At 47.0% G+C, this 24648-nt stretch overlaps 1 protein-coding gene across 2 annotated transcripts in view; it reads left to right on the forward strand.

The window, feature by feature from the left end:
- The window catches only part of IQSEC3 (IQ motif and Sec7 domain ArfGEF 3), a 100824-nt gene that overhangs the window by 65882 nt on the left and 10294 nt on the right, over nt 1-24648 (forward strand). Inside the window, exons 4-7 of one of the 2 annotated variants that reach the window (XM_059816845.1) lie at nt 5764-6857; nt 11747-11908; nt 23006-23128; nt 23780-23946. In XM_059816845.1, coding sequence (XP_059672828.1) covers nt 5764-6857; nt 11747-11908; nt 23006-23128; nt 23780-23946 — 1546 coding nt within the window. Of the gene's footprint in view, nt 1-5763; nt 6858-11746; nt 11909-23005; nt 23129-23779; nt 23947-24648 lie in introns of those variants that run through there. The other variant, XM_009820716.2, reaches the window with a different exon arrangement.

The raw sequence follows: 24648 nt of genomic DNA on the forward strand, positions 1-24648 counted from the left end.
CAGGATGAGAGAAAATGATTCAGTTCTTGAAGTCGCAAGCCTTGCCACCTCTGCCTGAGGCTATAGCCTAGCTCCAGAACACAAGTCTACCCATCTCTAGCTGCATCTCCCAATGGGCTCGCAGCAGGCGATAGAGGGACAGGGGCTAATAGCAGCTGGCCTCCTCACTCAAAGGCAATGAGGTGGAACGTGCCCCCCTCGTGTCTCTGCAAATTACAGCCCAGGAGAGCTGTTGTGCAAAACAAAACCTAAAGAATAATTTCTGAATTTTCCCTGGGATGGCAGCTCAACCACAGGCTGTTTCATATGCAGACCCTGCAAGAATGTGAGATGAGGAGGACAAGCGAGCGCTAGTGACAGTGTCCAGATTACGTTCAGTGGGAGAATTCAGTGGGAGCTGTGCTGTTGCAGATGAAGAGTCTCAGCTAATGAGGTTCCCACAGAAGAAGCTGCTGCTTCTGGGACATATCTCTGCCACTTCCCTCAAGGCATTGTTACTGTCCCTAAACATAAATGTCAGATCAATGGCCCAATAAATTCCTGAGCAAAAAAGAGACCTTGGTTCTCTAGCTCTGTCTTTCTCGAAATACTGAATACTCAATTCAGACAGAATTCTTGCTTCACACTGGGAAAAGAAACGAGAGACTAATTAACTGGCTTCACAAACTAATGTGACATATCCTCAGGGTGGGACAGATCTTGGCTGCTATATATGGGCTTAGCCTCCTCCACATCCTAGAGCTGCTCTGATTTGTCCTGGGGAGTGTTTGTCCTGTGTTATTTTAGCTTTAAGGTCATGTTGTCCTATCACTGTTCTTACAGCAGAGGCCAGACCTGCCCTGGATGCATGTGAGACAGAGACATGTTAGCTGCTCGTTCATTAAATTCTGATGCCTCCAAGTACTGACCTTGCAGGGACCTAGCCTATCTCATAGGTGAAACCACTTTTCTCACAGCAAAGGGGGCTTACAATATGTGTGCTACTCCAGCCTGATGGATGTCCTCAGTGGGTTGCCTCCAGCTCTGGAAGGGGAGATTTTCAGGGAGTGAAGAGTATTAATTCTTCCAGTCTTGCACTCTAGTATATGTTTTCATAAGTATTCCTATCAACTTATTTGTCAGGTAGTTCTCTTGAATGGCAATAAGGGTGATAAGACCCTCGCAGCACTGTCCCAGTAGTTTCCTAGTCATAGAACAAATTGTAATACATTAATAGAATCTACAGTAAGAAAAACAGGTGGAAGGAGGCATTTTTAGTCTCACAGTGCAGTTGAAGTCACATTTAGCTTTCAGGAGAGGACTGAGTGCTGGTAAGGAAGGAGGGTACTGTACAGCCTCTTCTCCAGGGCTTGGGGGTGCAGTTCATCTACCAGTCATCTCCCCTCAGCATCATACTAGAGGGTTAGTGAGTGCGGTCGTGGCTCTCCTTGCTGTCTATTGCATGAAAGAGACATGCTGACAGTGCGCAGAACAGAAGTACACTATGCTGGGAGGTTGGAAAGGAAACTCAAGTGCTAAAGTTACCCTATATTTAGGCTCTATTGTAATGTTGGGAAAATGGAGGGGATCACAGGAGAGAGGAGCATGCTTTCAGTCATACATACTCTTCTGCTGTGCTGAAGGATGGCAGATGTCCCATGTATGAAGGAGAACATCCCATTAACACACAGCCCTAATAGCAATGTCCTTCCATTGTGAAAGGTTGGTGGGAGGGAGATGTGTTAAGAATAGGTATAGAGAACATGTATGCTCTGTATGTCTCTGTTTTTCACAATGCATGCATTGACTCGAGTGACTCAGATTCTGTCACTGAGCCTGATTCTCTTCTTACTAACATGGTGGCATGATGCCATGCTTAGTGGCTACCTGGGTGGAAAACCAGTGCTAATTGAGAATAAATCAGGCACATTCTCGCCTGGCACATTTATGAATTTATGCCTATGGGCAGCAAAGCCATGGGGTGTGCACCTCAAATATTTGGCCATATCCAGGCCTGGCACTTTGGCTTGCCTTAGGCTGACCTTGCTAAAGCTCCCTTCATGTGCAATCCCTCATGGCAATGGACATTTCCCAGCCATTTCTAATTCAGCCACAAGGCCTGAATTGCTCAGACTGACTGTTCATATTGAGGTCCAGAAATGTATTAAGCTAATTATTCTTTGAAATCCCCGCAACCCCCCTCCTGCTTTTCCCTTCCTTTGGCACTGGCTGTCGGGTCATTCCCCAGAGAAGAGTAGCTTTAAGTAGGCAATTACTTGTGATTCATAGGGTTTATTAGGAGTGAGAGGTGGCCAGTCATGTCTGGACTTTCTCGCCTCTCAAATGGGAAGAGAAGATTCCTACAACAAGCCAGACATACATCTCCATTTCCTGTGACTGCTGTGGTGCTAATGGATGCCCTTTCCTCCTCTCGAGAGGAAGAAACAGGCCAACGGCTGTGTGAAATCCTTAATTCCTCTGGAGTGTCAGTTAGCTCATCCTGATAGCAAATGTGAATGTCTCAGACATTAGTAAACAGTAAATGGCTGGGCTACATCAAGGAGAGAGAGACAGAGACCCACTCCTACCAAGCAAGGGTGGGGAGGGCACTTCTCTATGGGGGTGCTGCTTCTGGCTTTGCCAGTCTTCTCAAGCATCCTTTGGACCAGTCTCCAGTGCTTGTTATCACAGCCACAAGACACTGTAGGACTCCCCTTGCTTTGAACAGGCCTGGATGGCAGTGGGCCACATGCAGAACCCATCCTTGCACACCTGGTATGAACTGGAGAACAAAGTGGGTTGGGAGTCCTCCCACTTTACATCTTGTTCTGCTCTTTAATGACTTAGCCCTTTGGGAGGACTGAGATAATGGATGGAAAAAGCTGGTGATGTTTTGTCAAGGTACTGACAGCTTGGACCGTTCATTTAGATAGACTTTTAGAAGGATCTCTCCTCTCAGTAGTTATTAAAGTCTGCCTTTTTAAGAACTGTCCTTGCATGAGAAAAACTGGCCTTTTACTTCAGATCAGCAATGACATCTTGTCTTGGCCTCTAATAAGATCAGAGCATATGAATTTCATGTTTTCAGAATGGCTGTCACCTCCTTGGAAACCTCAGATAATTATAAGGATCTTCCTTCTGCCTTATTTTGCATCTTACTATTATTCTGTCCCTCAGATAGCTGTGTCTGTCCCTCCCATTTGTTCCTCTTTCCTTCCCAACACAATTAGCTCTACATTTTGATTAATCAGACCATTATATTAAGTGTTCACGGTCAGTTGTCAGTAATAACTGTCTGGGTTGGGCCTGTGCAGGTTATTGGTTTAATTTGCATTTATCTGCATGAGCCTTCCTCCTGAAGGGAAAGGCCAAGGGATAACTCAGTCTCTTTCCAGGGAAGCCAACTTTGAAGAGATGTGGCAGGAGTGCTGGTTTTATGGTGGGATTTAAGATGGTCATTTTGGAAAGAAAGACAAAGAACTCCAGCAAAACCCTTCTGCTTGCTACCCAGAATCTCTTCTTGTCCCTGTATTCCTCTTTCCTGCCACATCAAACTCTGGGGGTAAGCAGAGACCTTGTTTATCCAAAAAGCCTACTGACAGTCTTGTGATAAACGAACCTGAACCCATGATCATTGTGTGGGTGATTTTTAGAACCAGTTCTGCAGACCCTTTCTGGGAGGGCAGCAGGGTAAGTATTAAGCCAATGTTTTTTAAATTAGGGGTAAGCAGAAGTCTGAGCCAGCTGCTTCCACAACTTCAGTGGCCAACCCCATTGCTAAACAAATTGCTAGTATTTCTCAGTGCCCAGCTTTTATGCTTGCTTTGGACAGATGTGAATTCAAGGGCAAGGCAAACAGAAAATAGAAGCCTAGCTTATGTTTGAGCACAAGGCAAAGGGTCCCTGCTTCATTTCCAGCGAGGGAAATATGAAAGGATGTGTGTGTCCCCTGCTCCCTTCCAGAAATGTCAGCCTCTCATCCAGTGCTGTAGGATCCCTAGACCTGTTGCTGCTTGGGGTGATGGTGTGCCAGTGGGCAAGACCTTCTGTACTTACTCCAGCAGCCAGGATACCAGTGCAGGGACAGAATGGCTGGGGTCGTGTTTTTCCTCTCTTCCTGTCATCTCCCAAGGTCATACCGTCTTTCCCTACTTCTAGAGGAGTTAGTATTGGGAAGATGCCAGAGGTGATTTACACTTCTCACAGCTTTCATTCCAGGCCTCCACCTGTTCCTAGGTCACTCACTGATGGTTTTATCTACAAATTACATAGTGTTACAAAAAAGGAAAAGAGGAAGGAAGTATATGACATGACATGACTCTGCGAGCTGAGGCTCATGCCTCAGTCTCGCTTTGACTACAGAACCAGTTTGCATTTAAACTCAGATCTTCTGTGAGCTCAGTCCTTCATCCTGTGAGTACTGGGCCAGCAAGGCATGGTGAAGGGAAAGTGGTGTCTGTCTGGGGATAAGGATGCAGTCAGTAGAACTTATCTTTTGGATCTGCTAATAAGCTCATACTCACCACATGAATGATGTAGTGAATCCTCTGTTAACTCAGGACTGATTTTACCAGCATTCCCAGACCTGCACTTGACCTTTTTTTGGCTTTCCCACATGTGCACACACACATATAAAACCTACAGTTTGCATCTGCGCTCTGCCCTGTGAAGTGCTGACAATGTAGAGTTTAGGTCATAGTTCAGCCAAAACCTCAGTGAAAGTAATTCAAGTTCATACTTCTTTTTTCTTCAATCCCATCATCCACCATCATTTTCACACTGTCCCCCTTGTCCTCCATCAGTCACTCACTGGAACCAAGTCATCTAACATTCTCCTGCAGCATGTTAGTGAAGGCCCAGCTGCAGAGGAAGAGTGAGGGGATTACCAGGAAGTATGAATACTAGATTACGGAAGAGAAATTACCATACATACTTGCTTTGTTGAAGCCTGTTGAGATGGACTTAGCTGTGTGTGTACATATTTACATGTGTGTTTCTTGTTACTAGCTCAGGAAGGAGTAAATCCTCCTGCTGCTTGTTCTTAATATCTTGTCTCAACATTTAAAATCAGAATTTTTTACCTTTCAAAACTGAGAGTCTTTCTTTTCTTGAGTAGTTTTCATTTCACTGCTGGCTGACACCTGAAAAACTAATATATCAGAAAAGAAGACACTCCAGGATTCAGAGTGCTTCTTAAAAGACACTGAACAAACCCAGCCTCCACTAACTTCTGTGGAAGCTGATGTTTCTCACTAGCTCCTATGATCAAGCCAGCATTTTCTGCATTTAAAACTTAGCTTTTCTTTCCTTTTTCTGTATGGTTTCTCCTTTCCCTGAGAGTATTTACTAAGGTGACTAAGGAGAGGAGGAGCATCAGTAACACTCTGAGACAAGGGATGATACTTGACATTACCAGAGCACTGCTGAGCAGGAAGACACATTGCTGGAACACTGCAGTGATGAGCTTGCCCTAAAGGCCATCAGAAGTGGGTCTGCAAGGGAAGGGCACCTCCAGGCTCCAGCCTGTATGGCTGGCACCCTAGGAAGAGGCATGATTATGTTATAGCTGTGAGGAAGCTCACAGTACAGATGCTTTAGCCAGCCATGCCCAAAGGGGAGCCTTCCGTTGAAATCAAGGGCACAGCAGTGCAGGAAAAAGCTAATTCAGTGTTAGAAGTTCCTCTGACAGTCATTACAGACTAATCAGTGTAGGAACTGGGCTCACAGAAAGCCACCAGAAGTCAATTAACAAAAAATAACCTCTCCTGTTTGTATGTCTTTCAGATCGAAATGCTAGAGCACAAATACGGAGGTCACCTGGTATCTCGCAGGGCAGCCTGCACCATCCAGACTGCTTTCCGGCAGTACCAGCTCAGCAAGAACTTCGAGAAGATCCGCAACTCGCTGTTGGAGAGCCGCATGCCACGCCGCATCTCTCTGAGGAAAGTCCGGGTCCAGAACTCAGAGAGCTTCTCTGCTGAGAAAGCCCTGGTGGAGGGGTACAACTTTGTGGGCATCCCATTGGTGAGGTCCCCATCTTTGCCAGCCACCATCAGTGGGGCATTGACCGAGCTGGAGGACTCTTTCACCGAACAAGTTCAGTCCCTGGCCAAGTCTATTGATGATGCCCTCAGCACCTGGAGCCTGAAGACCATGTGCTCACTACAAGATGGGGGCTCATACCAGATAAGGGAGACTTTCAGTGCCAGCTCAATGCAGCCAAACCAAGACTTAGAAACTGAGCTGCAGGACAAGGAGAAGGAGGAAGGGCTCCTGCCAGATACCCTACCCAAGAGCAGCAGCACTCTCATGATGGCTTTTCGAGACGTCACGGTCCAGATTGACAACAAGAATATCTCTGTCTCATCGTCTACCTCGGTGTCCATGGCAAACTGCCTCAGCAGCAATGCCCAGGCTGGGCTCTCTCAAGATACCAAGGCTGAAGAAAGCCCAGGAGAAGGGGAGGGAGAAATCAGTGAATCACCAGCTGCCCCAGAGAGCTTACCTGAGTCTAGAGCTCTCCAGAACAGCCACACTTTCACCGAGGTGAATGTCAGTACTAATGGCACGGGAGACAGCAGTGCTGAGCCTGGGCAGATGGCAGTGCAGAAGCTCCAGTTTGATGCTAGCAACGAGATGGGGCAAAGCAAAGGCTCTGAGTCTGAGAATGCAGACAACTCGGAGCAGCTGAGCAGCAGCAGCACCTCCACTTCAGCCAAGTCAGCCTCTGAAGTGTCCTCGAAAGAAGCACTGCAGGCCATGATCCTCAGCCTCCCAAGGTACCACTGTGAGAACCCAGCTAGCTGCAAGTCCCCCACACTTTCCACAGACACCATGAGGAAGCGCCTCTACCGCATTGGGCTGAACCTCTTTAATATGTAAGTGACTCTTCCTCTTTCGTGTTTCCCAGACTATTTCATGCCTCACAGGAAAAGGAGGTGGCAGGCTCTTGGTCTAGATCCATGTCCAGGGAAGTTCTTTCGTATTCAAGGGCATGACCCTCTGGGTATGCAATGCAGACCACAGGTTGGCTGCCCAGAAGCTTTTTCCCTAAAGTCCCCCAAGTGCTGTCCTGATCTTCTGCCCAACAGAGGAACAAGCCCAGTGACCCTTGAGTAGTGCCCATGTTCTCCTGAATTCTGAATCTTCAGTCCAAGTTGCTGTCCATTTGGCATCCACCAGCTGAGCCTGGGATCTAGGCTCCTGCCCCACTCTGTTGCAAAGGAACAAGCATAGCTGGGGATATAAACCCAGCCCTAGTTACTTAACATGGGGCATTTCCAAGTAAAGAGAGAGAGACAGAGGTAGAGCTGAGCTTAGCTAGCCCAGTATGAGTGCTCTGGCTGCCATTTTCCTTCTGGTATTTGGGTAGATTTTTCACCTGACAGACCAGGTTTAGTCATCTCAGTCTCTCACACATCTGAGTCTGATATCTTATGAAAAGGCTGTAGGTGTGAAAGCAAAAGCAGAACAGCCCAGAGATTACCGTCAGAAGAGGTTAACTCGAGGGGTCACACATAGTCTATTTTGGATTGGCAGAAAGCAGCTGAGCTCTTATAAGGAGCTTTAGATTTGCTCGTTGCCTTTCAGTGAGACTTTTCTTATCAAAGCAACCCATGAGAAATACTGGGTTTTGCTCCATCATCACACTCTCATCTTATGCTGTCTTGGTTTCCATCTGAGTCCCCTGATGCAGGTGCTGGGGATTTAATACACCCATACTAGAAGAATGTTTTGCCACACATTAGCGTGGGCCTTTTGGTCAGAGCAAGGCCTAAAGATTATGCAGTCCTAGGCAGACGTTTTGCACAGATAAGGGGGCAATGCACAGGATTCATATATGTGTAGTGTGGAGGCTGTGGACTCCAGGAGGCAGGAACCTGGAAGAGAGGTTTTTAGGGCTGGGCTCAGGGCACATCCAGAACTGAAGTAATGTTAGAGCAGATGGATTTGGGACTCTTACAGAACTGAGGAGGACGTTTTAATAGCTCTGAGATCAGGTTGTGAACAGGTGGGTCCATGAGTATATGTCAAAGTCAGGCTCTGGGCGCACACAGATTTGCCTGATGAATACAAGCAGGCTGGAACGAGAGAAGGTAGGCACCAGACACAGGTGGTAGTTGATTGTGATAGAGAGAGTTCCAGGTCCACACAGATGTTCTGGCGTTTGTGTTGGGATAGGTGTACTTCCGGAGGGGGACGTGGCGCTCAGGTCTCTGCTACTACGTGTTTCAGTATTCTCAGCTGTGCTTGGCTGGAGTCCCTCCACTCAATGTGTTTTCCTTTCGTTCCTGCACAGTTGACATGAGCACTGATGTGAAGATAAAGCAGGAGTGAAAATGCTTTTTCCCAGCCTCTCCTCCTCCCCCAGTCTGCCTGGCACACATTCATGTGACAAATTAGCAGTGCCAGGTCTGTTTTGGGGAAGCAGCTCTGCCGTCTTCCCTCATTCAGTGACCTGGGTTCACTGCATCTTGCAGGTCCCTGTGGATTAGATGACTACTGTGGAGCTCCAAACTACAGCTTCCCCTGCTCCCTTGAAACTAGCTGCTGAAATAATGTGTGGTAACCTGTAAGGCTCAGTTCTTGACAAAACATTGGAGGACAGGGAGGGAGGGAACTGACCTGTTAGCTCTTTTTTTAGCCTGTTAGCTTTTTTTTTTATTCTCTGAGCAGAATCTAAGGGACACATGGCTCCCCTTGTGACACCGTAGTGCACCTCCATGCAAGGGGCTGGGAAGGCCATTCAGCTTTCTGCAGTTACTCGGTTGTTGGTTTCCCTGTCAATTTCGAGCCGATTTACCATTGCAGGGTTTGCGATGTGGACACCAACACATAGGGCATGGAGCTGAGGCTGTGCGTGCGTGTGTGCACATCGTTTTTGCTGACCGCGCCCCTAGACCAAGAGCCGAGAGTCTCCAGTTGCTAGCACCATCTGCCATAGTCTATCCGGCCTCGTGTTGCGTTTTCAGCAAGGAGTGCTTTGGCTCGGAGCAGGCCCCTGGGAGCACATCGATGCTGCGCTGCTGTGGCACTTTCCCCATCCCCACTCTACAGGGAGGGGGTGGAACCCCTGGAACGGAGAGTGCTTCATTATGCAGCGCTGCTGTAATAACTCAGTGTGTGTGGGCAGCTGGCTGTGTGGGCAGAGGGAAAGCCAGCAGGACGTGAGGAATCCCTCAGCATTTGCTGGCTGTGCTTAACACCCCTGCAACACTAAAGAAAATAGCAGGAACCAAGCTCAGGAGAGATGGAAGTGGAGTTGTCTGCTGCACATCTGGGTAAAAGCTGCATGGTGCAGTACATGGGATACATCTGCAGGTGTTCAGTGGCAGAGATGCTGTACTGCTATCAGGATTTTGTGGAGAACAAATTGAATCCTGAGAAAAACTGATGAAAGGCTGCTGTTAGTGGAAGAATAGTGTGTGCAAGTATATTTGAATTACAGTCTAGGCAGTGCAGGAGGGCTGTCACAGCTGGACTGTTTTATCCTACATCCTCTTGCATTGTGTGTGCCATCTCTATTGAAATCTGCACATCCATGCCAGTGTGTGAGCTGTGTTTTTCTGGCCGTATTCAGCTCCCAGTTCCTCTGGAATGAATCCAAAGTCAGTCCAGTGTCTTTGGAGTCACAGCAGTGTAGCTGAGATCATCCTCGTGCTGTGAACACCATACTGTCCCTTGCCAAATACCAAAGTGTGCAGGTGGAGGTGCATTTTATGAATCTCTGTTGCTTAGCTTTAGTCCTGACTGTATGACCTTTGCACTCAGCAGAGAACTTTGCCTGTGTTCTTCAAAGGTGAATGAGGAGATCTGTGTGATAATACAGAAGGTGCACTGTTGCTTTTCCCTGAAGAAGGCCTGGGTTTTTCAATACCAGATCTTGCAGCTCTCCTGTTCATAAATTTAATGGGCTGACTTGTTCTCCCAGCCACTCTCCCCAGGGATGCCACACTGCCCAGCATATTTTCTTTGTGACATTACAGAGTAAGCAGAACTATTTCAAGCCCATCTATTTTTTGTATACCCATGAGGCCCCTGTAAGGAGCAGGCCATTCTCCTGAATGCTGATCCCCTTATAGCTAGACATATGTTGCTCACCCACATCCTTCACCACCTGACAATGTCACAGTCTGTGCCTGTGCATATCATGCATTCACGTGCTCTGAGATCTCATCCTATCCTTTCCTCACCCCAGGAAACTGCCTGAGCAAACTCAATCCTTGAGCCTTGACAAAGATCCCTGAATTTGGGTTAATGATGGAAGTATGGCATCCTTTCATGAAGAAGCTACCCTCTTACCTCTCCCCACTCAGCAGCTCAGAGAACCAAAGGAATGTGGAAATCTTCCTGGCATTGCACTAATCTCCCTCAGCAAGAGTGCATCATGACAGACACCCTTCAGTGGGGCAGACTGAAATACAGGAAGAAAACGTCCTGCACAATGCACACTCATTCCTGCCTGTACAGTGGGACAGGGGCCACATAGTCTCACAGGCACTCCCAGGATACATAGAAGCATGTGTGCTTATAGGAGACATGAGGAGAAGGCCAAAACATGCAGACACACGGGCTCTGATGAACATGTATGGTGCAAGAGAAATCTGCCTGTACAGGACATAGACACACACAAACGTGTGCTTGTTGAGACATGCGCTACCCCCCAAGAGCTGCGTATGCGGGCACAGACACTGGCACACTAACAAGGAAAAAATCACTCCCACAACCGGGCAGCCAGGCCCACTCAGCACCAAGCCTGTTCTCAGAGAGGCACACACAGCCACAGAGAGAGAAAAACCCTCTGCCTGGGAGCTGCACGAAGCTCTCTCCCAGCTCTGCCAAGGCATTCTCCAGGTGCAGGCTCTCACCCACCCACACAGAGAGTGCTGCCTGAGGGGGTAAATCAATAGAGAAGGGAAGAACAACACAGCTAAGGGTGGGGGAAGTGGAGGAAGAGATAAGCAAATCTGAGCATGGGATTGCTGTTCAGGGGCCAGCACCAGGCTCAGGTGGGGAAGGTAGAAAGTGTCACTCAAGACTGAGCACTAAAAATGTATGAAAAAGAGAATTACTTTTTTTACAGAAAAAGTCCTCACCTTTGGTTATCCTCAGTTGTGTCTTGAGCCTCACTTGTCCATAGACTGTGGCAGCAATGTCTCCTAAGTCTCTTCACAAACACATTTTTCCCTTTGCCTTTGTCTGCCCTACAGAAGGTGCAACCCCAACTCCCCTAAAGCAAAGGGTCACAGGCCCAGCTCTCACCCCTGGTCCTTGGGGACAGCTCTGTGTGGGTTGCATTTAGAGCAGCTGAATGTACTGATATTTCCTGTGCTGTTTGTGTGGGACACACAGACTAATCATGTCCTCACAAGGACCCTAAACAAATGAAGCTGGGGCAGGGACAATACATGAGCCTTTGACTCCGGAGCAGACGGATGGCGGAAGAGAGTCATTGATGAGGCTGGTATTGTGCAGCAGGATCATTTGTGGCAGTGGGATGGCACTTGTGATCATCAGGTGACAGCAGGTGCTGCAAGTGACACAGCAGGTCCGATGGCATCCTTTTGTCCCCAGCGGCAAGTGGGGGGGACTCCCCCAAGTGACTTTTCCCTGCCGCCACCAATCCCATACCTGCCACACACATGAACTCGTAGGAGCCCATGCACATACTCAGGGCTGCATTGCTGCAAGCCATGAGGTGAGCCAGAGGCAATAATGCCTCAGAGAGATCATGCAAACTCACAATGTCTCTGTCCTTCCCTTTCAGAAACCCAGACAAAGGGATCCAGTTCCTAATCTCCCGAGGCTTCATCCCGGACACCCCCATTGGGGTGGCACACTTCCTGCTCCAGCGGAAGGGCCTCAGCCGCCAGATGATTGGGGAGTTCCTGGGCAACAGCAAGAAGCAGTTCAACAGGGACGTCCTGGAGTAAGTGTGGAAACCTCTTCCCCTCCTCCCGGCACTGTAAAGGAGTTGCCAGCCCACTCTGCCCCTGGCTGCACCAGCAAGCACCCTGTCATCCATGCTCCTCCATCGCCACTCTGCAGGAACTTCACCATTCCCATTCCCCATCTGGCACTTCTCAATGCATTTCCCAGCAATGTGTTTCCCCCTTACTATCAACAGCCCTTTCATTTCAGTCTCTCTTCAGAGGGCCTGCAGTCGTCTAGCAGGAGCTCAGCACCGTCGGGTGGTAGAACTAGTGAAGCTTGGAGGTTTTGTGGCTGGCAAACTCTGTGACTGGGGTCTCATCCCATCCAGATGAAGCACCTCTGATGCTCTCTGGGAAGTACTAAGAGAGGCAGAAGAGGAAAAATATCTGCTCCTTGCTGTGAGACCAGCAGGGAGCAGTGAGTGTTTGCTCCACACCTGGTTCTCTTTCTGTCCAGTTTTGAGATGGGTGGCCTTTTCAGTTTGTCCAACTGTACTACAGGGATAATAAGAGGGGAGTTGGTCCTGTTTGTGGTAATGAAGAGGCCTGCATGAGGAAGCATGCTACTAAGGTTTTATCATTACCACTGCAGTCACAGAGCACTGAAGAACATCCCCACTCCAAAAGCTCCAATGGGCTGAGCTGTCTTGCACTGTATGGTTGGACTTGATGATCTTACAGGTCCTTAATGATTCTGCGATTCTGTGATTTTGTCCCTTTTCTGAACAAGATCTCAGGTTTCCTCCCTGCTTCTGTTCGGTGGCTGCTTTTGTTGGATTGTTCCCTTCAATTCTCTCACCGTGACCCTTTCCTGGTCACACAAGCCATGCATCTCTCAGCCTACACCTCTCTCCATTTTCAAGTCTTGCAATTTGGGCTGCAAAATCCTGTGAATACCTGAGACCTATACTGCCTCAGCGCCTGCCTGTTTCTCTGCCTTCCACGTTGTAACCATTGCTAACTTGTCAGCCCCCAGTATTGCAGGAACAGGGTCTGAAGTGTTGGGAAGAAAAGCATCTTACCTGTTGTTCTGAGTGTTGTCCAAGATGACAGGCTTTCTGCAAAGATAGGCCTGGGGAACTGAGGTGAGCCTTTGTTTCCTGCTTGGTCCTGATCTACATCAGATGAGGGAAAAGGAGAAAGCATAGCTCTCTATATGATAAAAAGGGTACATCAGGAACAGGGGACACCACCTCTCCCACCCTGACAACTACTACAGTGAAAACAGGGCAAGTTTGCACCAGAGTGTGAATGTGTGGGCTGCCATGCAGCGTGATGTGACCTGTGTCGTCACGGGGCAACAAGCTCATTCAGAGACCTGTTTCAAGGGATGAACAGCACTCAGCTGGGTCTTTCTTTTATTAAGCAGAAGCACAGTTCTTAGTGAGAGCTGCCTTTCCATTAGGCAGGAAGTCCTTTGCACTGGATCTTTTATTATATTCTCCCATTCTCCAAAATGTTCTTTATCTCCCTTGAATTTTCCAGTGGTTTCTCTTGAACCAAACCAAACAGAAACCCTAAATCCAATGCACACATCCCTTCTACACCCGGGAAAGACTGGAGGATGCCAGTTCAACAGCCAAATCTGGCCCCAAATTTCATTCCTGCTGCAATTGCTGCTGCTTACTGCTGCAAGTACCTGACCTTTGATCCAGCTCTTTTTTTAATATACTGTGTGTGTATTGATTTGGCCAGCAGCGAGACACATGTTCTCTCCAGTGCCTTCATGCTGAGAGCTACAATTAAAAGTAATTGCCTCTTTTTCTCCAGTAAGCAATGTGTGGGCTGCTTCCCCTTCTTACAGATATTCTGCTGAAGTCCAAACCTACCCTCTGCACAGACAGGGAAATATTGCAATAGCAATAGGCTGGCACTTCCTTGTAGTCCTAAATTTGGCATCGTGGCATCATCCCTGCAAATGACCATGTTCTGCTTCACATGTGACTACAAACTGTGTGTCTGCAGCTCCTGGGAACAGTCCCTATTGCAAAGCTTGGTGTCTGCCTCCCAGCCTCAATGCCCAGGAGCTGCTACATTGTGGTTGCCTGTCTTGTCTCGTCTCTGCATGCTGCAGGAGGGCCATTAAAGCAGATGGCCCTACTCGGTCATGCTCATTACTCTCAGTTTCCACTGCACTTCTCAATGTAGCTCTCCCAATGTTCGATGAAAGAGTGACCCTGCCATCCTATTTACAGATGTAGGAAGCAAGGCTCAGAGATGGGAACTGAGCTGTTGAGGCTGTGTGTACATGGATATATCTTGGACACGGACTGTGTGTACATGGACATATATCAAGCAACTGAGTCTGAATTCGGGGTTCAGACCTGTGTCTGATCTCTCCAGGCAACAGATGATGTTCTTGCACTAACAATCTGTGCTGCCATCCCCTCTTCACAATAAATTGCTGATTCGTCTTCCTCAAAGGCAAAGATAAAAGTAGGCATAAAATACACACAAAATGTTCTAAAACAGGAAGGAAGAAACACACACATTCAGCTGTTTGTAGCTGTGCTGTTTGCAGGTACTTTCACTCTCTTCCTGTGTCAGTTCTGAGCTTGGGGATGGCAATGGTTGGTGATTTTTGCAAGCAAATTTTCATCAGCTACTTGTGAGACCTGCCTGGGCAATAGCTGCACACCCAGTGGTGTAACAAGCATGGAAACAAGGCACTGCCAAGGGACATTGTGGCTCAGGATTATCATACTGGATATTTTTCCTGTCCATGCTGCAGGAAGAAGAGGGCTGGCAGTGTAGTATGGTGTGCTGGCATTTCCAGTGCTCTGTAGCTCAAGGGCTAGTCACAACTTCTGAGGTGTTTGTGTGGGAACAAGAGGCAGCTCAAAGACCTTTTGGCATTTTAGAACTGTCTAAGACCTAGTCTGGTTCTCATTCCCCATCCAACTTCAATCAAACTAGCTCAGGAACACTGGCACAGGTTGAGACAATAGACTCTGCAAGGGCTGCCTCGCAGTCCCCACATCTACCCACACTTAGAAAGTCAGTGTTAGGGTACATGGTATTCCCTGGAGAGCATGTGGCAGACATGATAGCTCCTACAGTAGCTTCTGCACAATTTGCCTAATGCCACAGCCATTTTTGTGGCCCAAGTGGGCAGAAGAAGGACAGGCATGGCTAGTCCTGGCAAGCTCCAATGCCCAGGCAGGGTGGCCATGAGCAGGCAGTAGTTGTTGGACAAGCTCTGACCACCTGCAATGAGCAAGCCTGTATGCAGGGGGGATGTCTCTGCTCTTTCATATCCCAGGCCTGGCTCTGGAGCCTTCCTGGCCCATCCTCTCCTTCCCAAGAGCAATTTCAATTATTGATGCCACTTGCTGTGTTAGTTTAGCTTTCGCTCGATGTGAAAACTTGTGTTAGAATTGTGTATTGTAAGCATTGTTTCTATTGCAGCCAGGTTGAATTAACCCAACTGCATGAATAAATAATAGGACAGCTTTTAAAACATCTCCAAAAGTGTCAGCCTCCCTTGTGCATTTGGAGGCGTGGCAGAGCTGCCCGGGTTACAAACTCCAGACTCAGCTGTAAGTGCAGCCATAAGTCTATACTGTGCAAACTTCTCTTGGCTTCCATAGGTATTGGAGCTGTGCTAGCTGACAAACAAGCCAACCACTGCGTGTTGCTGGAGTCAGGCAACAGAGCTCAGGACTGCACAGTGGCATTTGGGACTGTGAAGAGGATTCCTCTTTTTTGCCACCTAGTAAATGCAAAACTCCAGAGAACTGCCATGCTGGTTGCAAAGTCTCTTATGTACATGGGCAGGGGGGTGAGCGAGGGTAAGCAAAGTATGAGGCTTGAGCACTTTAGTATGCTATTTTGCCTTCCCACACCTGCATGCCCAGCACCTAAATGCCCTGAAATTATATTCTCCCTGCCATCTTCCTACTCTGTCTTTCAACCTTTAACTAATTTTCTTGGAACCCAGAAACGCTGTCTGGATAACTCACAAGTAATTATACACACTAGCCAGAGGAACAAGGGAGAGAGCAAGGGATTTTCAACAGTATCTGACTATAATTGGCACACATCCTTTGATAACACTAAACTGGTCAGGCCTGTCTGTTTAGGGAGATGCAGTATGTCATTTTCTCTTGCAGAAAAGGCTTCAATCTTTAAAAGTAGGATTTATCTCACCTATTGTTAGCCACCACCAAGTTTAGTGTCTTCTATCAATTTATGAATTCCTTTAGTCAGTGGAGAGACACAGGTCCCTCAAGAGTGTTGTTTTTCTCAATGTGCTAGTTTAGGGTGGACATCTAGCTTTTAGGCATTTTATGTTACAGGGGATAAATCCCATCTGTAACCATTTTGAGCATCCCAGAGTAACAACCACTCACTGTGATCCAGCATCCCACAGTAAGATCCAGCCTCTTCTGCTGAGAAGCTGCTTCCACAACCTACCCTGCAGCCAGCTGGGAGGAGTCACTGGGGACCTGCCCTAGGGTTTCAATGTCTACCGGTCCAGGGAATACAGCTGTAAAGAGGTAGCCTGGGCCATTAAAGCACTGATCTGGTACTGAGCAGTTATTATCAAGCTACTTGGCAAGTACTGCAGAAAAATCATTTTGTTACTTTGAAAAAGTCATGCCCAAGGCATTGACACATACTTTTAATATGAGACACATCATCATTCTTGCATCCTTTATTCATTCCTTTCTTTTGTATTACATGCTTAGATGTATTGTTTATTTCTTTTTGTGCACTCTTCATTCTGTGTTTATTTGTTGCTTTTGTTCTCCTTCATTCGTATTTCCCTTCACTTTAGTTCATTCTTCCCCTCCACCTGTTTCTGACTCAGGAATTGCTTCCATTTATAGTTCATTCATAAACAAGATAATGTGAGTGATGCCATGAATGGAGTTGGCTGTGCTGCTGATACTGGATGGTTTGTGTTCAGGTCATGGGACTTGGAAGTGCAGAAGTGGCTGTCCTGGTGCATTTGCTGTCAGAGGAGAAAGGGGCAGGGATTCAAGCAGAGGAGACATTGTGCTGAGTCGGGGGCTGGTTGGTGTTAGTCTGTAAGTTGCTGTTAGACACACTGTCCCTGTGCATGAGCAGCTCTCCCGCCTGTCAAGTGTGTATTGTCTTCTCTTTCTCTCCTGGGAAGTCAGGAGAGAAAAGCTGCTCTTAGAAGTGTAAGTGCAGAGCTGGGACCCCAGCAAAGAGACTGTCTCTCAAAGAAGTGTTAGATTCCTCTTGGACTGGCAGAGTGAACTTGACAGGTTAGGCCAAACTTTCCCCTTCTCACTGAGGACATTACAGAGGATCTATAGGAGACTTGCCTTACAGGAGGGTTTGAGCAGCACAGTGCTGCAGCTTGTGCTGTGGAGCAATAGATAATGATGTGATGGAAACAGGACAGAGGGAAGAACATGTTAGGCAGTTCTGACCTCCTGCTGCAAGCAGAGCTGTGGCACAGATCAAACTTGTGAACAAGAGCAGCTTTCCCATGCCATGCTTGCAAAGGCCGAAGGTGCAGCTTGAACCAGCCTAGGTGCCCAGGGAAACAGTGATTTCCCTTGTCCCTTGGGAGACAAGGGTTCCCAATGTCCCTTGGAGGGGAAGATGAAGGCTGGGCAGAACCCTCCCCTGCATGGTCAACATGCCTGGAGTGAGAATAGCTCTCCACCTTGTGAGGCAGCTCTGGTGCAAGGCATGGTACACTAGGAAATCTCTTGCTTAGGAAGGAGTGGATGCCCAAGTGAGTAGCCACATGAGCTACCAACAGCCCTAGGAGGACAAGCAGGCATGACTCAGCCCCAGAAAAAAACAGGCAATACATATAGTGCACAATCCCCCAGAAAGGGAAGACTGGTGTGGGCCATGGTGTCCATTGTAGAGACTACCGTCGCACAGGGAGGGCACGGAGGGCACAACTGACACACACTCCCATGCCCACTGGTACAAGGAATCAGTGAGTCCTGCTCACTGCTTTCTGTGAGCCTCAGTTAACACGTGCAGGGCAGCCTCCTCCCAGGGAGCTGAGCTCTTCCTCTGTAGTCCACCGTAAGCCTGGTTCATCTTCAGAAAGCTTGTAGGGTTAGGGAAGCTGAGAAGAGGGATGTTTTTTATTAATATCTTTGTGCCTTGTGGTTTTAAACTTTCCACCTGGCTGCCTCCCCCCTTGCTCCCTCCCTGAGCGTGGGCTGCAAGTTCATTACAGACTCTTTTAGTTGCAGCCCAGCTCCTGCTGCATTGTCACCTGAGCGGAAAAGCTGGAAAATAGGTCATTACACTTGGGTGAGCAGCTCCCAGCCCCACACGATACAGCTGCTTCTTGCCTTCACTGAACCCTTTCACAGAATCACACAGAATCACAGAATCATTAAGGTTGGAAAAGACCTTTAAGATCATCAAGTCCAACCATCAACCCAACACCACCATGCCCACTAAACCATGTCCTGCAATGCCACGTCTACATGTTTTTTGAACACCTCCACCAACTCCCTGGGCAGCCTGTTCCAATGCTTGACCACACTCTCAGTAAAGAAATTTGTCCTAATATCCAGCCTAAACCTCCCCTGGCACAACTTGAGTCCATTTCCTCTTGTCCTGTCGCTAGTCACTTGGACCACAAGGCTTTTTTGCCATGCTTAGCCCTGTGCTAAATCCTCGCAACTCTGATGCCACTATGTCCACCCCCTTTTGGGGGGACCTATGCCCTGCAGCCTAGGAGGCAGTATGGCTGCCACAGAGGTAATAGCTGAGCAAAATGACCCAACCAGGAGCCCACCCTTTGGTCCCGTCACCTGGCACCTGGCATGCAAATCTCTGCAGTTGTGAGGTGTCTGTCTGCCTAGTGCCTCAGGACAGACCAAGCTCCCCATATATACAAGTGGCACAAGAGCCCTCAAAGTCCACCACCTTGTTTATGAAGCAGGGTGTCAGCACTTTTTCTGCTCACTTCAGCAACATGATCCAAACATCCAAAGTCCTAGCCCTGCAGGTACTGGGCTAAACACATCTTTGGATGCGCTGTGAGCTCAGTTCACATGGCTTGTTGCAAGTTTGTGAGGAGGAAGGAGTTGAAAGAGGAGGAGATTTTATAAGGTGATTACTCTGCCCCTGCTTCATTATCCTTCAGGCCTCCTGGTGGTCCTGGAACAGGCATCTCACAGGCATTCTGCTGTTTGTGGAAAAAGGAACTCAGGACTGGTTTTGGTACATGTGTATAGGCTGCTGATTTATTCCTTGGATGCAGCCAGCCACCTGCTCTCAGCTCAACCTTTATCTCTTACATTGGCAAATCCACTTCTGGGGAGACACCCCTCTCATGTATGCGGTTACACTGCCTTTTACATTGCAGCTCTGGAGGCTGACAAGATCAATGTACTTTTTGCAGTATACTTGCCAGGATACCCTGTGTCAGCTTCCAGGGTCTCTACCTTGGAAAGAAAAGACCTCCTTGCTTTGGTTTCACAAAGAAAAGTTGCACTGAATTTCAGGGGAGCTCTGACATCAACACCACAGTGCATTTGGAAAGTTAACAGGAGTCTGTACAGGAGTCTGAGGTCAGGCAAGGCAGCAAAATTTGTAGCCACCCAGAAAAGGAGCAGGAACATGGCAGCCTCATGGCACAAAGATCTTTGGCTCTTTGAATGGACTTTGTTGTGTCAAATTTGCTCACAAAAAATATCAGACAACTATGATCCACCATTCTTGCTGTCTGTCTAGCAACAGAAAGTAGCAGCATACCTGATGGCTCCTCTAGGAGCTATTCCTCAGGCCTTTGGCACAGGCATTGTCAGATAAATCAAATGCAAGCTCAGACTAACTTTGCTTGAGTCAAAGTATCTTCCTAACCTGTCCTTTCTGCCTCGTCAACTTTTCTCAGGAAGCAGGATGGGGGCCACCCTTCTTTGGGCTGAGAGACAAATGGAAGGGACTTCCAGAAGTTCATCTTACAATTTACAAAGTAAACCTGCATCTGTAAGTCCGTGAAAGAAACTCTCAAAGGAGAAGCTGAGCATAAGTCATGTAGCAATGCCTGTTTGAGTTTGAAAAGAGCTATAAACAGCTGCCTTGTCCTACTTGTCCTAATAAAGTCTTGATACTTTCTGTATCAAGGGCATTGACTTTATTATTTGAGATTTGTACACAAAGGGGAGGATGTGTTAGAGCAGCCTGTGTGGAAAGGGAAGGATTGATCAATGAGGGAGAAAGCGAAAGATACATGATTTAATGCTGGTGGATTGGGATTAATAGGGTGACCTCAGCAGGTCTCACTGGTGTGTGCAAGGACTCTGCTTTCACATGTCTGGAAGTACACAATAACAGCAAATTGTTGGGGTCAATGCTGAGAAACATCACACATTGGAAAGGATTAAAAAATAATAACAAAAGTCCAACTGCAGAGGTGGTTGCATTAACGACTAACCAGAGAAAAACTTTTCTTACTATCAAAGATAAATTCCATGAAGCAGGATGCCTTGATGTCAAGCCAAGGGACATGTGAGTATAAGTATGAGAAAAACAAAAATAACAAAGGAAAGAGGCAGTGGAGGAAGTATTTGCTGTTGCCAGAAATCATTTGTGAGTGTTTCTGCAGTCCACATCTTGGAGAGGAAAAAAGAGATTTCATGTAAGATTTCCTATGAGAGCAGCCCCATTTATTCTCTGCCCTTGCTCCTCACCAGTTGTTCCTACGTTTTGATTATATGGAGTTTGTGCAGGGAAAGAGACCACGTTTCCTAACTGAGGTTGTAACAATTCCAACCTTAGAAGATACTGAACACTATATTCAGCCAGAGCTCTTGGTAAGTTATTCTATGGGTGTCACTCCGGTTAAGCAATGACATCTCAACACTTGAATCAATAGGGGAATGGAGGAATGGAGAGATGTCTCTAAGCATTTGAACCCTGTCCCTCACCCATTTGAGACATCATGCAATAGATTTTTATTCTAGCAAGGATGTACATGGCATTCAACAGCCTAGCTCACAAAACACTTCCCAACAGCCTACAGCAAACTGCAGCACTATAGAAAAGACCAACAGACACATCTCCAGTTTATCACAGAAAGGAATAAGAAGAAACTGATGACAGCACATCCCTTTATTAGCAGAGGTTAGTTTGGTAAAATTTCCAGATAATCCTAGGAAATGGAAGGATCCAGAAGAGAGCTAATCCCCTCCCCCTCTATTTTCCCTGTACCATTCCTCATATAGTACCAGACAAGCTGTCTTGGGGAAGATTTCCTGCTAACCTTAAATTTGGGGTCAGTTTATTCTTTACAACATGAGAAAGCAAACCAAACACAATACAGAGGATGAAATAAAGTGGGGGGAGGGGGAGATAGAATTAGCATCCAAGGTATATAGAAGCAGAAAATATGAAGTCTTTGCATTTTTAATACACTTGTAATGTCAAGGTGGTGCCATATGACTGAAGATTAGCAGATTAGTAACTTTGTATTTAAGGAAGGCTTAAAGAAAATGGGATTTTGGCACCTGTGAATTTCTTGGTCTGTGAGACAGAATGTCAGCTTTGAGAATTTATTTAGGGGAAAGAATGATGGCAGACAGGAAGGTAAATGATACATACCAAAGCCAGTGGAAGGTAGATTAATTCAATGTCTTTCTTTGTTTTCTAGACAAGGGACATACAGAAGGTAATTCTAGACTTCAGCAAGTCATTTGACATGAGAAATTGTTAGTTGAGAGTGGGAGAGAGAGAAATTAGCAGAGGAATCATAAACGGGGGAAAGAATTGTCTGATGCAGACATTAGTGCCTACATACTCTGCTGAAATGGGAAGCTGGGCCTAAGGGAGGTTATGAGCAGAGTTTTCTGAGTCTAGTCTTTTGATTAATGCTTGCAGTTAATGACCTGGATACAGAAAGTAGGAATATGCTAACCAAATGTGCTGAAGCCACATGGGGAACATGTTGTCATTTCAAATGACTGAAATATCATGCACTAAGAATAAGAAGAATTAGATTATTTGACTAATACAGAGAGCAAGAACTGTAGTCATAGGTTTTGGAGACTGACAGCAGGACTTTTACAAGCTGATGACACTTTAGTGGGAAACAAGAGAGGTAACATTGCCTTTTTTGGGTATCTAAATTGGATATGAATTACCAGTATGCAAAGCATCACTGTGAAAGGAAAATTGATACCAGATGTATGAGGTGAAGGATTTCCAGCAGATAACAGGGAAGCATGGCACTGAAGTGTGGTGGAAGTGGAAATGGAAAAGATTGTGTGGAACGGGTAGAAATGTATAAAATGAATAGGTGTTTGGAAAGAATTAATTGTTGGGGACCCCTGGTGTTTGACCACATGGGCAGAGCCTGGATGTTACAAGCCAGCTGACGTTGCAGTGTTATTTCTGTACAACAGCTTCCATTTCCTATTTTCTCTGAGTTGCCTCTGGTCTTTAAAAACGTAATGAACATTGTTGCTGCAGTGGTTGAGTGGGAGTGAAGAGTGGTGAAGAAGGTACAGCTTGCAAATGCGGATGTATAGTGGACAGAATGGAAGATGAGGAGAGGACAAGTGCAGGAACAGCCCAAGGACTAGAGATAAGAGAAGGATGGATAAGTGTGTAGTGAACAAGTGCATGTGCTGAGAGGGAGGGAGGAATGGACAATGTGTGAAGGATTACCAGATGATAGGAAAGGCAGAAATAGGTGGATCTATATCTATATTGATATTGGTATTGATACAGGTGTCTAAATATCTGTGTCAATATAGATGTCTAGATATCTGTATCTATATAGATACAGATAAATATCAATACATATGTATATACTTTATCTGTGTGTGTATATGTAAATGTATATGCTGCATATGATATGACATATATATCATGGTGTATATACACACACACATGCACGTGTGTATATATATATATATGGTTAGGCACAAGAATTGCTCACCTGCTGTAGAATGCAGGAATCATTTGTCTGAAATTACTGCCCATTTTAAGTATGATCTGGGCAGCTGTAGTGATGTCTCAGGGCCTTTCCCATGGTATTTCCTTTGGAGACTGAGCCTTGGCACTGCAGTGAAGGAGCCTGCTTGGTGTCCTCTGCGGGAGGAGGTGCTGATGAAGGCTGTGTCCCCCTCCCACAGCTGCGTGGTGGACGAGATGGACTTCTCAGGCATGGAGCTGGATGAAGCCCTGCGGAAATTCCAGGCCCATATCCGTGTGCAAGGGGAGGCGCAGAAGGTCGAGCGGCTAATTGAGGCTTTCAGGTAAGAGGATGAGCCCTGCAGCCCCACTGCTGCAACCAGGTGGAAGCAGAAAGCATGCCCAAGGCAGAAAAGATGCAGCAGCCATGGAGTGAATAGCCAGGGACCTCCCTTCCAAAGAAGGTGATCATGGAGGGGCTTCTGAAGCATGGAGTCCTCTGTGCCACTGCTGCAGCAGAGCCATGTCCTTGTCAGATGTTCAGTGGCCTGAAGGGCACAAAGGGCCAGAGTGAGGCCAGCCCTGACATGTCTGCCAGCAAGGGACTCCCTTTTCATTGGTGACTCACAGGAAGAGCAGCACTGGGGCTTGCAAGGGTTGCTCCCTTGGTGCATCCAGAGGAGTACTTTGCCCTTAGCAAGGCAGGTTGGAGTAGACATCTCCTATATTACCCTTACGTAGTGACACCAGCCTAAGTAGTCCTCTCTAGTCTCACTTGCTCTTTTGGTCCCTGAGGACAAAAAGGCTGAAGTTTCTTTGGTCTACTTCAGCCATTGGTGGGTAAATTTGCCTTCAGAGACCAGTCAGTTCCTTCTCATTTGTGTGAGAGGTGGAGTGAAAGGAGGAATTTGATCCACTTGTGATGAAGTCATTGCTATCCTGGAGCTGATGACTCCCATGTTCCATGTTAAGTGTGTGCATCCCTCCTGCTGCAGCCAGAGGTACTGCATGTGTAACCCAGATGTGGTCCAGCAGTTTCACAACCCGGACACCATCTTCATCTTGGCCTTTGCAATCATCCTGCTCAATACGGACATGTACAGCCCCAACATCAAGCCTGACAGGAAGATGATGCTGGAGGACTTCATTCGCAATCTGAGAGGTGAGGGTCCTGCTTTGATATTTTTGCTCTCTTGCTGCTCTAAGTTCTGCCTAGGTGAAGGCAGCAAAAACCTAGTGGAGCTGCCTTTCTTCAGGTCTGGTGCTGCTCCCTGTGAGCCAGTCATGGAGGGCCCTTTGAGGTGTCTTCTAGGATGCTAGGGAAGGGGAAAATCTAAGCTTTATCTTCTGCAGAAAGCTGTCTAGACTTCTCAGAAACCAACCATTTTTCCTGAGAAATGGTTTCATCTTTTAATAGATCTCACTGCTTGGAAACAGTCCATTGTATTACATTTTCCTATTGTTCAGCTCCATCCTTCTTAGGCCCTGCTGGAGTGTGCTAAACAAGCCCTTCCCCTCCTTGCTGCTTTGAATATATGAACACATTTTCCTTTTATTCAGGCTACATCTTCCCGTTCTTAATTGCTTGCAATTACTTATAGTAACTGTAGGCCTGACAGAGTTCATGCATACATTACCTCTTCACAATTTCTGATACATCAGTTCCCCAAACCAATTTTCTTCTGTTTTTCAAGGTCGGTCCTTCCCATCTTGGTAATAGGTTGCTAAAAGCACTTTTTCAGATGTGGTCACAACATACTCATATATAGAGCCACTGCCTTCTCCTTTATTTTCAGATCTGCTAATGCAGCTTAGTATTGTTTGGCCTTTTTGACATCATGTCTAGACAAATTCTTGTCTAATT

The sequence above is a fragment of the Gavia stellata genome, chromosome 4 (assembly GCF_030936135.1).
Source record: "Gavia stellata isolate bGavSte3 chromosome 4, bGavSte3.hap2, whole genome shotgun sequence".
In the NCBI taxonomy this organism is placed as follows: Eukaryota; Metazoa; Chordata; class Aves; order Gaviiformes; family Gaviidae; genus Gavia; species Gavia stellata.